This window comes from Cyprinodon variegatus, unplaced genomic scaffold, assembly GCF_000732505.1.
Source record: "Cyprinodon variegatus isolate N-32 unplaced genomic scaffold, C_variegatus-1.0 Scaffold188, whole genome shotgun sequence".
Taxonomy (NCBI): Eukaryota; Metazoa; Chordata; class Actinopteri; order Cyprinodontiformes; family Cyprinodontidae; genus Cyprinodon; species Cyprinodon variegatus.
This window is the reverse complement of record NW_015150641.1, coordinates 138,093-151,788: the sequence shown is the minus strand read 5'-3', so window position 1 is coordinate 151,788 and position 13,696 is coordinate 138,093. Positions and strand designations below refer to the sequence as shown.

At 37.1% G+C, this 13,696-nt stretch overlaps 1 protein-coding gene across 2 annotated transcripts in view; it reads left to right on the top strand.

Annotated features, from left to right (window-relative positions):
• The first annotated feature begins 600 nt into the window (after positions 1–600).
• The window catches only part of samd10 (sterile alpha motif domain containing 10), a 77,189-nt gene continuing 64,093 nt past the window's right edge, over positions 601–13,696 (top strand). The window contains exons 1-2 of one of the 2 annotated variants that reach the window (XM_015379249.1): positions 601–722; positions 855–921. In XM_015379249.1, the coding sequence (XP_015234735.1) occupies positions 909–921 (13 nt within the window). In that variant the 5' untranslated portion in view covers positions 601–722; positions 855–908. The other variant, XM_015379248.1, reaches the window with a different exon arrangement.

The window sequence follows — 13,696 nt, the reverse complement described above, 5'->3', positions numbered from 1 at the left end:
GTCTGCTTCACATGGCAGATTTCAACATGATAGTGAGCCGTTTAAACACCACACCAATAGCAAAGCAGACAGTGCTACTTTTAATTACTTTGTTAATAACTGTGTATAGTTCATTAGATGGTTGGTAAAAAAAATACCCTCCTATAATATGTTTCAAACTGCAATAAAGATGTTAAAAGAACAATGTATTTGAGTATTTTATTTTTTTACACTGCAACTTGGAATTATGTGTAATCCAGAGGTGTTGTAGCTTCATATTGTGCCCACCCAGATAATGTTGCTTATGGTTGTGTCATTACGCCTAATAAAGAAAAAGCTAAATAATATAAGGTAGGATTTTTCCAACCTAAAATGTATAAATTTTTGCGTAGTAAAAGATTAGAATTATGTATTTTTGTTTATTTATTTTTTTTGTCTGTTTTGGTAGATTTAAAGTAAACAACTGATCCCTTGCAACAGACCTATGACAGGTGCCACTTTAAAGCAATTAGTGGTTCTATGCAAATGTGTGTTTGTTTCCAGCGGAAGGGACAGACGGGTTGCTGCGTCTCCTGTGTAAAGCTGGAACAGCTGCCGTCGGGGCGGGATGACCTTTTTGTCTCCCGGCGGTCAGGTACGGAGAGAGGGGGGGGCGGAGCCAAAGGAGGAGCAGCCTCCTATCGGACCGCTCCTGACGTCCCGAACAATAAATGGCCGTGAACCGACGGAGATCAGCGGTGGAGGCGAGTTTGTTTTATTTTCAGCAAGGTTGCTCAAAGTGCTGCCTCCATGCTCACATAGAGGGGAAAACGGGGCCAAAGGCGCGCTTCATCCTCTCTCACAGTAACCTACATTTTTTTTTTTTTATTTCTAAGGGAGAATGAGGGAGTCCTGCTGACACCACGGAGAGATACACGCTCAGACCCACTATGGCTGTGGACGGTAAGAGCGCTCCGCTCCTGGAGCATCTCACTCTTTCCTAGCGGACTTTGTTCGGGTTTTTCTCTGACTTCAGTAGACGCAAACAAATTCAGCTGCCTAGTTCAATATTCTTGAGCAAGCTGTTATTTAAAGTTGTTGTTATCATATTTAGGATTGTTTTTAACCAAAAACAATAAGCTTCTCTATGCATTAAACTGACACAATCCCAGCTTTTCCAGATTAAACATTTTTTTAAACTTGCATAGGTGAAGCATAAGTGATTATTATTTTTGATAAAGACGCAACAATAAGTTTGTTGATAACTGCATAGTTCAATCATTTAATTATTTGCAATAACCATCAGTAAGCAGAGACTGCAGTTGCTTAGGGGCCCCTGACCTCTTAGGGGCCCCGTCACTGATAACTGTTTGGCCCCCTAATGGTGCAAAAATTCCTCTTAAAACCACCCGGTATTAAATTAACTGACCGAACCATAATTATACTCTAATACATGGCAGATTTCCACAGGGTGGTGAGCCATTTAAACACCACACCAATAGCAAAGCAGACAGTGGTACTTTTAACTACTATGTTAATAACTGTGTATAGTTCATTAGATGGTTGGTAAAAAATACACTCCTATAATATGTATCAAACCGCAATAAAGATCTTAAAAGAATTAGTATTTTATTTTTTTACACTACAACTTTGATTTAATGGGTAATCCAGAGCGTAGATTAAAACCATAACTGTTATGTACAATGTGTTAGTGAAGGGGGGCGGGTAGGGGATGGTGTGTTGTACTTTATATGGGGCCCACCCAGATAATGTTGCTTAGGGGTCTATTGTTGTGTCATTAAGCATTGAGTCTTTGGGTCTATATATGTGGATGCAGGGACAATTTAAAGAGCTGGACCATTATTGAGTTTAACAAGGAACATTTCTGCCCCTCGTTTTTTTCTATTTATTGTTTTCTAGAGTTTCTTTTATTCAGAAAAATGCTAATATTTGTCAGATGATGACAATTTAAAAACGGTTCGTAGGGTAAGGTATGTAGTTGTAGTGGTATATGGTTAGAACATAAAGATAAATGGCAGTTGAAGGAGACCCCGCCTATGAAAGTGACATAATATGAATGTGTGTTTTTAAATAGTTTTTTATTGTTTCTTTCTTTTTAAAGAAAACAAACTAGTAAAAAAAGAACATAGAAATTTAAATATGTTCGAACATCTTTGAATCTTTTATAGAAAGCACAAAAAGGTTTCCCACATGATAAATAAGAGATGAGGTCACATATTGCCTCATTTTTATATTTATGCTTCTCTACAGGTCTAATATTCTCACACCCTTTTTGTCTTTACCTCGAAGGAGTAAAGACACAATTTAGCAATATTGTACTTTACATTTATTTGAAGACTTCTGCACTGTTTCCGCTGCTGTTGTTTTTCATGACCTTATTCTGTCTTTCGCTAGGCTGGTTGGTTTTTATTGCCTTCTGCCTAATCAAAGGTTTTTTTTCTTCTCAAGGACAATAATGTGTGTTAGAGCATCTTTGCTGCATGTGCCAGGTGTGTTTTCTACCTGTCCTCTGTCTCTTCATGTGGTTTAATTCTTTCTCAGATGTTTATTAGGATAAGTTAAGAAGTACTCTAACATAATGCACAAGTTATTCTAAGTTATAATAGAATCAAACAGCTGTATTACATATTTGACAAAATTTTTGTAAAGTGTGACATGTCAAAGTGGCTTCTATATGCATAACATTGCTCTGTGGTCAGGAAATCAGTGTTATACTCTTTATCTGCCAGGGGTTGTAGTGTCATCACCCTATGGTGTCTTTGCCTGAAGTTTTACATTTAACCATGTATAATTAAAGCATAGTTTGCCTAAGCATCATTGATTTATTCAGAGCCCCAGGCACTGATGCCACAAAGTGCCACCTTTCCACTTAAATTTTAATGCATGTTGGTTTAAAGAAGAGAAGCTAGGAGAAGCAATTTTTGATGGAGAGAAGGACTAAAATGCGAGATGCTGACATGTGTCCTTTCAATTTATAGTGGTGAGGGATGATCACTAAAAAATAGCATAGCTTAGTTAAGCTTGAATTGCCTCACATTTATGTCTTAATATTGTTAAGGTAAGTATCTATAAACTATAGAGCAGACAGTTAACAATGAGGCCGTGGTTGTCGTTTTAAAAGTCCCGCTAACTACTAACAAAAGCTAAAGAGGCTTTAATATTTTTCTCTATTGGTTACTAAATATCATTAAATTCTATATAAATATACTCCCCTGCTAGGGAAATTTAAGCAGATTTATTTCTCTTAGAATGTCTTCTATCTGAAACCTTGGAAGCGTTGTCAAATCAGAAATAAGCATCCATACAAACACATCCATCCGTGTCTTCTCCCTCTGCTATATAACGTTGCACCCTGCGCAGTCCAAAGCACATTGTCTAGCAGAAGAATTTTTTTTCAAGGAGAAAATATCCAAAAACCCATTGTTTGTATTGTCCAAGAGACAGGGCTGAGCAGGCTCAGCTAGATATCTAAAGATTTGTGCCAATATAGAGAATGTCAGGATGGCTATCATCCATCCGTGCGCTGCCAAAAAAATATACATACACATGAACACACAAATAGCAAAAAAAAAAAAGGCAACCAGCCGTGCTCCTCAGCAACCTGACAGGCTACATGGAGGCAACTACACAGCTGGATCACAAATCAAAACCCGACCTATTTGTTTATCTCGACCCCATGCATCTCCCTGGGCTTTGCAACATAGTACAACCCATGAGGGGGCTGATGTTGTATTTTGGCTCCATTCAGGTTGAATACACATGTAGCAGAAAATCAAACATACATAGACTAAAAATATATTTCTTTATTTATAGCAGTTAAAGGAATCCAAAGAATAAGAGCATTTTCCAGAGAGCAGTGTTAATCGAATGTATGAGACATTCCTTTTATGAAACACAGATTTTATCACCAAATAATGGGTGTGTCTTGATAAAAGATCATCAGGAGCATCACATAAATAGAGTTACTCCTATGATCAGGTGGTACAGTCACTCAGCTATAAAATAATTCCCTCCATTGCAGGAGAAGCCTCCTACAAAGTAGTGTATTCTGTAAATATGCATCTAAATGTGTGTTTTGGTTCATGCATGCTTTTATGTTTGTGTATGTAAACATTAAAGTGAAGCAAAAGGGGATCGCAGTTTCACAGTTTGTGGAAAGTATGGGGGAGGAGCAGAGGTGTCATCTCCAAGCACATAAACACACCCTTGTTATTTTTCCTGGCATGAGTTGAATCGCCTGCTGCAGACAGTGTCCATTTGGGGCATTTGGTGATGGAGCCAAATGGTTTTTAGCTCTGCGTAGTTAACCGATATGGTAATAGAGGCTTAACCTTTCTGTTTCAGTGCCGCTGTGAGGTTATATTGGGATTTTTAATTCAGACATGTATGTAAGGCATGCAAGCGCTTAACCTCATTCCACACCACCCATTATCACCCCTCACTTCCTCACATCAGGGGAGTGTGTCAGTTTAATGCATAGAGAATCCTACTGAATGTGCACACACACACACACACACTCAGGAGAACTCCTATCATCCATCATCAACAGCCTGATCCTCTGATGCCCTGTAGTTGCACCTGACCTGATCCTGTGGATTTTAGACCTCCAGAGAGCAGAATAAAGATGAAGTGGACAGGGAGAGAGGGCAGACAGAGATGGATGTGTTAGCATATACTGAACCAGGAATGGCAAGTGTCAAACAGAAACCTAAAAGTGTGTTTGAGCTTACATTCAGCTTCAGGGCACAGTAGTCAGTTTTTGTTATAATTGTTTACAGGTTTGATTTGAAATCTGTATAACCAAATAACATCCCTATAGTGCAGCAGTTTTAATTTACAAGACTGATGTTTGAGGTACTTTTTTATTTTCTTTAGTCCAAGTGTTTTTAATATTCTTTTTTGTTTCTGCATTTTTTTTCTCCCTACTTGCTTGGATTCTTTTTTTATTTTCCTATATTTTAATAATGTAAAGCACTTTGCATTGTCTTTGTACTGAATTGTGCTATACAAATAAATTTACCTTGTCTTGCCTTGCCTTTAGAGAAAAATTCCAGATAGCATCTTTTCCCCCTCCACTTCTTCTCCAGAGCTACTATCCTCCTTCATTCAGAGGTGTTCCTATTTCTAAACCCCCCCCCCCTGAAAAAAATATCTCAATTCCAAAATCAGTATATCATTCATTTCTTCAGAATCCCCCCCTCCCCTTCTATCAGCTGTAAAATGGTACCTGTTTATTTTACCATTAAAAAAACAGTAAAAAAAAAAAAGTACACCAGTAAAACTGACGCTGTTAAGAAGTATTTTCCTCCTTACATATTTCTATCTTAAGTGTTTTAAATATTTCAGACAAGAAAAGTCAGTCTGTCTAAGATTATATTTATTAAAAGAGAAAGGTATGTAAAGAGCTCTGGCTCTGTTTGATATTTCAAAAAATCTGCTTTGACAAAACAGAAATTCATTTTTGTTTTCTTCGGAAAATTGCATTTATTTTACTTGCAACTTTCAACGTTGATTCAAACTATAAAAATACATGTTAAATAGAACTTGTCATACAACACAAAAAAGGCTAAAAAGGCAAAAAAGGCTAAAAAATATCAAAAAGCAACACATGTCCTTCTACACCGCATTGAAAAAGACTTTTTGCCAATTTTCACAAAAACTTGAGGGGTTCCACAACCATTCATTGTGCTTTTGGGGAATTCATGTTTTCATATATACTTTGCTTTTTTTTTTATAGCTTCCCCCCCCTTTAAGTTGCAGAAGGGAGTTTTGAGAAAACTGTGGACTTAAATACTCCTCACAGATCCCTCCCTCTTGCTTTCTGCAGCCCTAAAACTTTCGCTCCACAGCTCCTCCCCCACAGCGGAGCCTGCTGTGAACATGCAGGCTAGTGAGCAGGAATAAATATGACGGCGGTTAAACAGCTATGGTTAATTCACTGGTATGGAACAAACATCAGTGATATGCTTTACATTGGCACACAGCTGCACAGCTGCAGCACAGCATCAGTCGAGATGGTATGGGCTGTGCCAGGGAGGGGTTTGGCTGCACATAGAGCAGCACGATTGATCGAGCTAAGACATTTCTTCCTGTTCTGTATAGTTGACCAGGAGCGGTTTGTTCCTGCAAAAGGCATTAAGATCACTGGGAAGAGACAGAGAAGCTTTATTATTATTTTTTTTTTCCCAGATTATCTGTTTCGTGTGTTACTGTCAGGACATAGTGATGTTTTTCCCAATATATTATACATGGTTATTTTTAAATGAACTACTGCATCTTTAACTGATAAAAAACATAATTTAAAGCTTTGTTTTTATTAAAATAGTTTATCTTTGTTTGACATTGAGATTACTTTACCTGAAAATTCAACCATGACATAAAAGAAAAGCAATGAAATCAGCAAGAGGCAAATGGGTTTTTCACAGATCTGCGCTTACTAAAGTAGAGCAAGGAGGCAACTGAAAATGAGCTAAGGTTGTCAGCTTCACCTGCAGCTTTTTAGTGGATCCAGCCTCTGAAACCAGAATTTAGTCTTTATTCTCTTTTTTTTATTGTATTTCTCAGTCAACATTGCATTTAAGAAAGATGCCTAGATGTTAACTTTTTCCACTTTTTCTGATTCTTTGTCAAAAGTTAACTGATTGACATTTCCACTAAGTCTGTAAAACAAAAAAAGCTCTGGCGTCACATCTCAAAAGGGAATTGTTAACAGGATTCCCACAGGTTCTAAAAATACTTGAAAGTTTTAATTAAAAAAACCCTAGAATAAGGCCTTGAAAGTTGATCAAAACAGTCAAGAAAAAATGCCTATCCTTAAAGGTCCTTAAAGGTGAATTTTAATTAATTAATTTATTTTTTTGAAATTTCATCGCATCTCATCGCAACCAATGTCAATTTGGCATTATATATGTTTGCTAAGCCCTGATGTCTACTGAATCCTGTGCATAGCTAATGTGTGCATAAGAGGACATGCATCAGTGTAGGGCTGCAGCTAACGATTATTATACATTTTTTGATTAATAATCAGATAACAAAAAGTTCCTTAAAGAAGACTTTTTGCAAAATTAAACCAGGTAAAGCTAAAATTTTTCCACTTGAGGAGTTCTGGATAGAGCATACGTACAGGCAAAAAAGATTATTTAATATTTACATATATTTTTAAATAATAATAATACATTTTATTTAACAGCGCCTTTCTAGACACTCAAGGTAACTTTACAGAAAATAGAAATACAAAAATACAATTACAGAAACATAAAAACAATTACGTGGAGGGACAAGAGCAATGTATTTACATATAAGCGAGCTGGAACAGATGGGTTTTAAATCTGGTTTTGAATAAGGAGAGAGAGTCAACACTGCGGAGGTCAGGAGGGAGTGAGTTCCAGAGCTGGGGAGCAGAGCCTTCAGCCGCTCTCTTTGGTAACAAGTCAAGCTTTTTATACATTTTGTTATAATTGCTGCTTTAAGTGGGTGGCTCTGTCAGATAAAGGAATGTTTTAGAATCTCTATACTCCAGTTAACGATTAATCGATTACTAAATTAGTTGACGACTGTTTCAATAATCAATTAATCACCTATTAATTTTTTCAGCCTTACATCAGTGCATGCTATCTTAATATAAACAAAAAATAATGGAAATTGCAATCCTGCTGAATTAGTCATCAAGTTTACATGTTATACAGTACCTTGGAAAATGTTTAGGATGCATGGCTTGCAGACTGTAACTGAATAAAAAAAAAGTCATGTTGTTTGTCATGGTTTGGAGACCATTTTAAAAATTACAACACATATGCTAAGCAGCGTAAGTCAAATCTCCCCTACACTAAACTAATGAAAGTATTGTTACAAGTGAACATTGACAATGAGTATTATCAATTTGAGTGTTGGAATATACATTCCCATTTTCTTTTTTTTTATTCATACAAATCAGACAACTCATATGCCATTCAGGTTTTCTTTTTGATAAATTTGAATCGTACTAATTTTTCCTATCAGCTATTCCTACATATGAAAATTTCACTATCCAATTAGTTAAGCCCGGCGATATTTTTCAGTTGTTGCACGCAGCTGCTGCTCACACTGTACGATTAACCGCAGGGTTTACTCAGAGTGTGAGCTCACAGCTTACGATATATGTTCGGCTTGACGCTCTCATGTGATCTACCTGCTCACACTGCATGACTAAAAACCACGTTCGACTCAGCTCCGCAGTGAGATGGAGCTGCTCTGACTCCTCTATCCGGAAGCCAAACAAATGGAAGGGGAATATTAAGCTCACTATAGTGAAACGCGTTGCCTTGGTAATTTGTGCAATTTTGTGCTGAAAGTCCTAAAAAGAAAAATGCAACAACGTATTTGGAAAAAAGACATGGCTGAGCAAACTTGGCTACTACGGTCTGTCAATGTTACAGAAATAACTGCATTTCACTCATTGCATCCCTGCCATGCTGCTGTGTTTTCATCTCAGAGGAAGAATAAAAAGAAGAATCCCTGTTTGCTCATGCGCACTGAGCGATATATGCCCACGAAGGTCGGGAGAAAATCAAACATGTTTGATTTTCTCCCGACCTCACGATTCCTGATCGGGAGGTGGTCGTACAAGGCTGATCGCCCCTCGTAACCCCCTGTACACTACATGACACACGATCGGGCTGAAAGTCGGCCCGATCGAAAGATTCTCGCACTACTGGAAAATCGCCCCGAAAATCATACAGCGTATGCTGGTTTTTATCGGAGTAAAAATCAGAGAAGAAATGTGTCCTGTAAACATTCCAGTTAGAATATTCCAGCACAGGTTCTGGCCACTCGAAGAAAAAATATTTCACGTTGACTTGAGTAGCACATGCACAGTTCAGCTTGTCTCATTCAGAAGGACTTGATCCTGTCCAGGGTTTACATGCGTGCTGATCGCATTGTCGATTTCATTCACATCGTCCCAATTCCAACAAGAATATTCCAACTGGAATGTTTACATTACGCACTTTTAGTCTGATCGGACATTTATGCTGATTACCCATGTCCAATGTAAATGTAGCTACTGATGATACTTTAAGTGGTAGCAGAAGGTTAATGCTGCTGCACATGTTTCTTGAAAATGAGGAAATCGGACATAATGCACAAACAATAAATTGCAACAGCTAATAACTTTGCAATTATCTACTTAAAGGTGATGTTAGAAGATTTACAAACTGAAAGCCTTAACCTTTCCAGCAAGCTTGAGCAGATGTGGATTGAATTGAATTTAAATATTAAATTCAATTCAGTTTATTTATATAGAGCCAATTCACAACACGTCATCTCAAGGCACTTTACAGTTCACCAGATCATACAGTCAAATTGATTCTAAGTTTTCTATCTTAGGAAAACCAGTTGATTGCACCGACTAATTGTCTGGAATGCAATCCCTCACACTAAGCATGCTTGTAGCGACAGTGGAGAGGAAAAACTTCCTTTTAACAGAAAGAAACCTCCAGCAGAACTGCCCCTCCTCCAGCTGAAGACGGGCAGCTCATGGCTCTCTGCTGAGGTCCAGTCAGCAGCCCAGCAGTCGACACTCCCCCCCTCAGAAAAAAAGTGTCTTCTTTTTCAGAAACCCAAATCTGGTCACCCTAGCAAAGATGCATTAGCCGTGCATCAGAACTAAACTTGTACAAGCATAAAAAATGAAGCAACATGCCCATTTTTGCTGCTCTTGCTGTTTAGGTGTAAACGTAGCATAACAGTGGCTAGCTTCCAGCCATGGCATCCTGCACGAGCATTGATGGGTCGATTCCTTCATGTATCAGGTTACGAGCACAGGGGGGAGGGACAAACAGACAACCATGATTTATGCAGTAAATGCTGCAGTGTTAAAGTAACACTAAAGAGTACATTTGGTCCCACTCTGAATTAGTGTGGGACCAAATGTACTCTCAAAGTGTTACTTTAACACTGCAACGTGTCAGGAACCAATTGCGTTTAACAGACCATCTTTTGTGATTGGTTGGGGTTATTCATTGATTTCTCACCGTAGGCTTTATATGTAAAAGGTTGATTTATCAGGAAGCCAGTAAAGAGAAGCCAGGATAGGAGAGGTATGATCTCTCTTTTTAATTTTCATCAGAACTCTGGCTGCAGCATTTTTGATCAGCTGAAGGCTTTTAACTACAGTTTGTGGACTTCCTGAAGTAAAGAATAACAATAGTCCAACATTGAAGTAACAAATGCATGGACTCATTGACTTGAAGGAAATCCCTCACACAGTAAATGGCTAATCTTAATGTTCAACATTTTTAAAGACTTGCTTAAGAGGAAGATCTAACACCTGTTTAAATGCTGACTAAGCATGTTAGACGTGACTGGATATAGAACTGAACTCTCCTTCCCTTCACAAGTCTTCAAAAGATTGAATAAGTGGTCAGGGGTGACAAGACCACTTCAGAATATATAAGGATTGGATTAGCATAAGTAGATTGAGATGTACTTTGGATTATGCCCTTAAGTGTCACAATTCAGATGTCTCATTCAGTTAGTTCTGTGCCCTCACCAATGCAATATTTTGCCATCGCTTAAATGTTTCCTCAGCGGGTCAGGCGTTACCTGTCTGATCCTGTGTCCTCATCTTGGGTCTGACATTTCCACCTCCCTCTCGCTGGATCCTTCTTTTTCTGAGTTAGAGTGTGCAAAGGCCCATATCCAATTTCTTGCCTATAATTAGCCTTCTATTTAGGGACGGACCTTAAAGGGGGCCTGGTGTGAAAAAAAATAAAATGTAATTTTTCTGAGGAATTGCACCAGTTAGATGCAGCTTCAATCATTTTTTGTCTAAAAAAAAAAAAGTATAAAACAGTAACTATCCCCCTCTTGTTAATTCTCCCCCTGTTGTTATTGTCACAAATATTCACTGTTCATGTAAATTCAACAACAAACTATTATAGGAGGATTAACTGAATTTTAAGTTTTCAAATTGAGTAATTTTTGCTCACTATCATCAATATTTGTCCTGGCAAAGTGAGACACAAAGAATTTTCAACATTAAGCACATTTTTGTCCTCTAAATTATCCTTGGCCAGCTTTCTTTCAGCTCATTGTTTCAAGGAGAAAATCAACCTTCTCACCCAGCTTGCTGCTCTCTCCATTAGAGTGTGCTAAACAAACAACCTAATTAAGTTCGGCCTTGAGGGAAAGGGTAAGCTTAGAGTGTTTCACTCTTTCTTAATAGGTTAGGCGGCTCCTCCTACTAAGATGCTTTAGGTCAGTAGACCCTTACGTGCAGGTTGTCAATCAAAGCTAATTGCTGATGGATCCGGTTACACCCTAACAAGGCATACATCCTCTTGCATTTAGGAGCAGAAGTCATGCTCATCCACTTGAAAAGCAATTACGTTCCCAAAAGCAATCTCCTTGCGTGATCTCCGAGTGAGTTTATATTAAAAAATCCAAGTCCATGTGTTTGTGATGTTAGATAAAATATGTTTTAGACTTATTCCACCCAATGGTCTTGCCTCCTCCTAAAATAGAAATCGATTTTCTCTCCTCCCCTCCTATCACACATTTAATGTTTCCTTTCCCTTCCTGCTCTCACTCTTCCCTACTGTATTTTCATACTTTTTAATCATTTCACCTCTGCAAGACTCACCTTCTGTTGCTTTTATCTATCCTTTCCCATTTGCCATGTTTCGATGCATTTCTCTCTTTTTTCCCCCCGCATACATTTCCTGATGTATTCATTCAAAGTTTCCATATAAATCCCTGGAAAAGTCCAAGGCCTCCACTGGCTTTCACATTAATGCTAGAATGAGACCCTGATTTACCATGTAAATGGGCAGCAGAGAGTCAGCATGTCACCTCAGCAGCTGAGGTGTTGAGGTAGAGTTGTTCTAATGTAGCTCAGTGCTCCTGTGTTTAAGTTTACTGGATTTAATAAAGAAATCCATGAAGGTTGTAGAGCTTTCAAATTCATAATTTTGGTTAGATATATTTGCAAAGTTAATAAGTGAAGAAATAAATGTAACATATCTAATGCAATAAAGAAGTAGGCTAGTTTTAAACTGCTCAACCTGGCAAACACATTCGCCTCTGCATCTTGGTATATTAAGGCTTAGGACATCTGTCAAGTGAACATTTTTTCAAGTTAACTTTTTTAGTGTAAAAAGTTACTTCAAAAGCTCTTTATAAGTAGAGGCCATTGTACCATTTGTCATGGGTATTTGTTGCCTATAGCTTAAATGGCTCTTTTGCAAAACAGATTTCTCCAAGTCATGTGAACTTTTAAAGATAAACCCAACCTTGTGGAACCAAAGGATCTTTGCAGTAAATTCTAAATTCTCCTCTGACAGGCATGTATGTCCAAACATAAGGGAAAACCTGTTTGGTAGAGATCAATAATGCACAGGTTGAACTTTTCCTGAATGTGTACTGTTTCCTGGGTTTTTTGTTTAAGATATAATCACATATACAGTATAAGCATTCATGTATATTGGATATAAATTAAACATATGCATATCCTCTCTGCAGTGTTAGCTTTCTGGTGCTATCTTATGCTATGGGATCCATATTCTAGGGTCATTAAAAAAAAGAATAAAAAAGAAAATTAATGTTAGAACTGTAACTATACAGTCATATGATTGCATTCCTGTTTTTCATTACAGTGTTTATCACTGCTGCTTACGTTATCAAGGCTGCACTTTTAAAAAAATGAAATTGTCTAGAGAGTTTTTCTTAACGAAATTTATTTTTGTTTACACTTGTGTATACAAATTGACAAAATAAATATGGTGTTTGGGGTCGATTTTGACAACAGCTTTTAAATCAACTAAGTAATCACTCTAAATGTTCTTCCTTGATGCATAATCTACTTTTAAATCTTGATTACTTTTTTTTTTAACTTCCTTTTCATTCAAAATATATTTTTTAAACATTCCTGTTCAGGTGTACTGTAAGCTTTTTTTTTTTAGCTTTCACCACATTTATAATTTAAAAGTTGAAAAGAAAACAATGTCATAATAGATGATTGGCTATTATGTTATCTGCCTTTTACTGAGGAGAGATAGAACACATGTCTTGAATAAATGTAATATTAAATTCTAAATAATATTTCTCATTACAGTAACACATTTAGTGTCAGTCAGAACTAACCCCTTATATTTACTAAAAGAAAAATACAACCATTTTTTTTTTCATTATTAAAATTTAATAATAGAAATACAAATTATTTTCCAGTGTTATCAGAGGCTTTTTGTTACTCTGTGAGAAATATCACATTTTTGTACATGTGTTTGGACAAATCTTTTAATTGTCCAAGTGGCCAACTCTAAAATGACATTTTTGCACTTCATGTGTGTTCTTTAGTTTCCAGACAGGTGAAAAAAAGAGGCCCTGAAGTAGGTTTTGGAGGAGAGCTGGCAGTCTGTGGGCTGATGGCTAATAGCGTTATTGAGGTAACAATTTGATTTGGGCAAAGAATATTAACTTTATATCGTTTATCAAAATAGGGTCAAAAATTACCCCAACTTAACAAAAGTAGTTATTTTTACAGTATTGTAAATTTAAATTAAGTTTGATCCTTTCGCTTTATTTATTTAATACAAAGATTCGTGGCAAAGTTTTGTTAATCGAAAAACTGAAAGAGGTCAATGGCGATCCAAACAGCATGGAAACAAATTAAGGATGTATATTGTGCAGAAGTAGGACTTTAAAAAGTAAAAACACTTAATTCCTATACTTAATTAGCCTG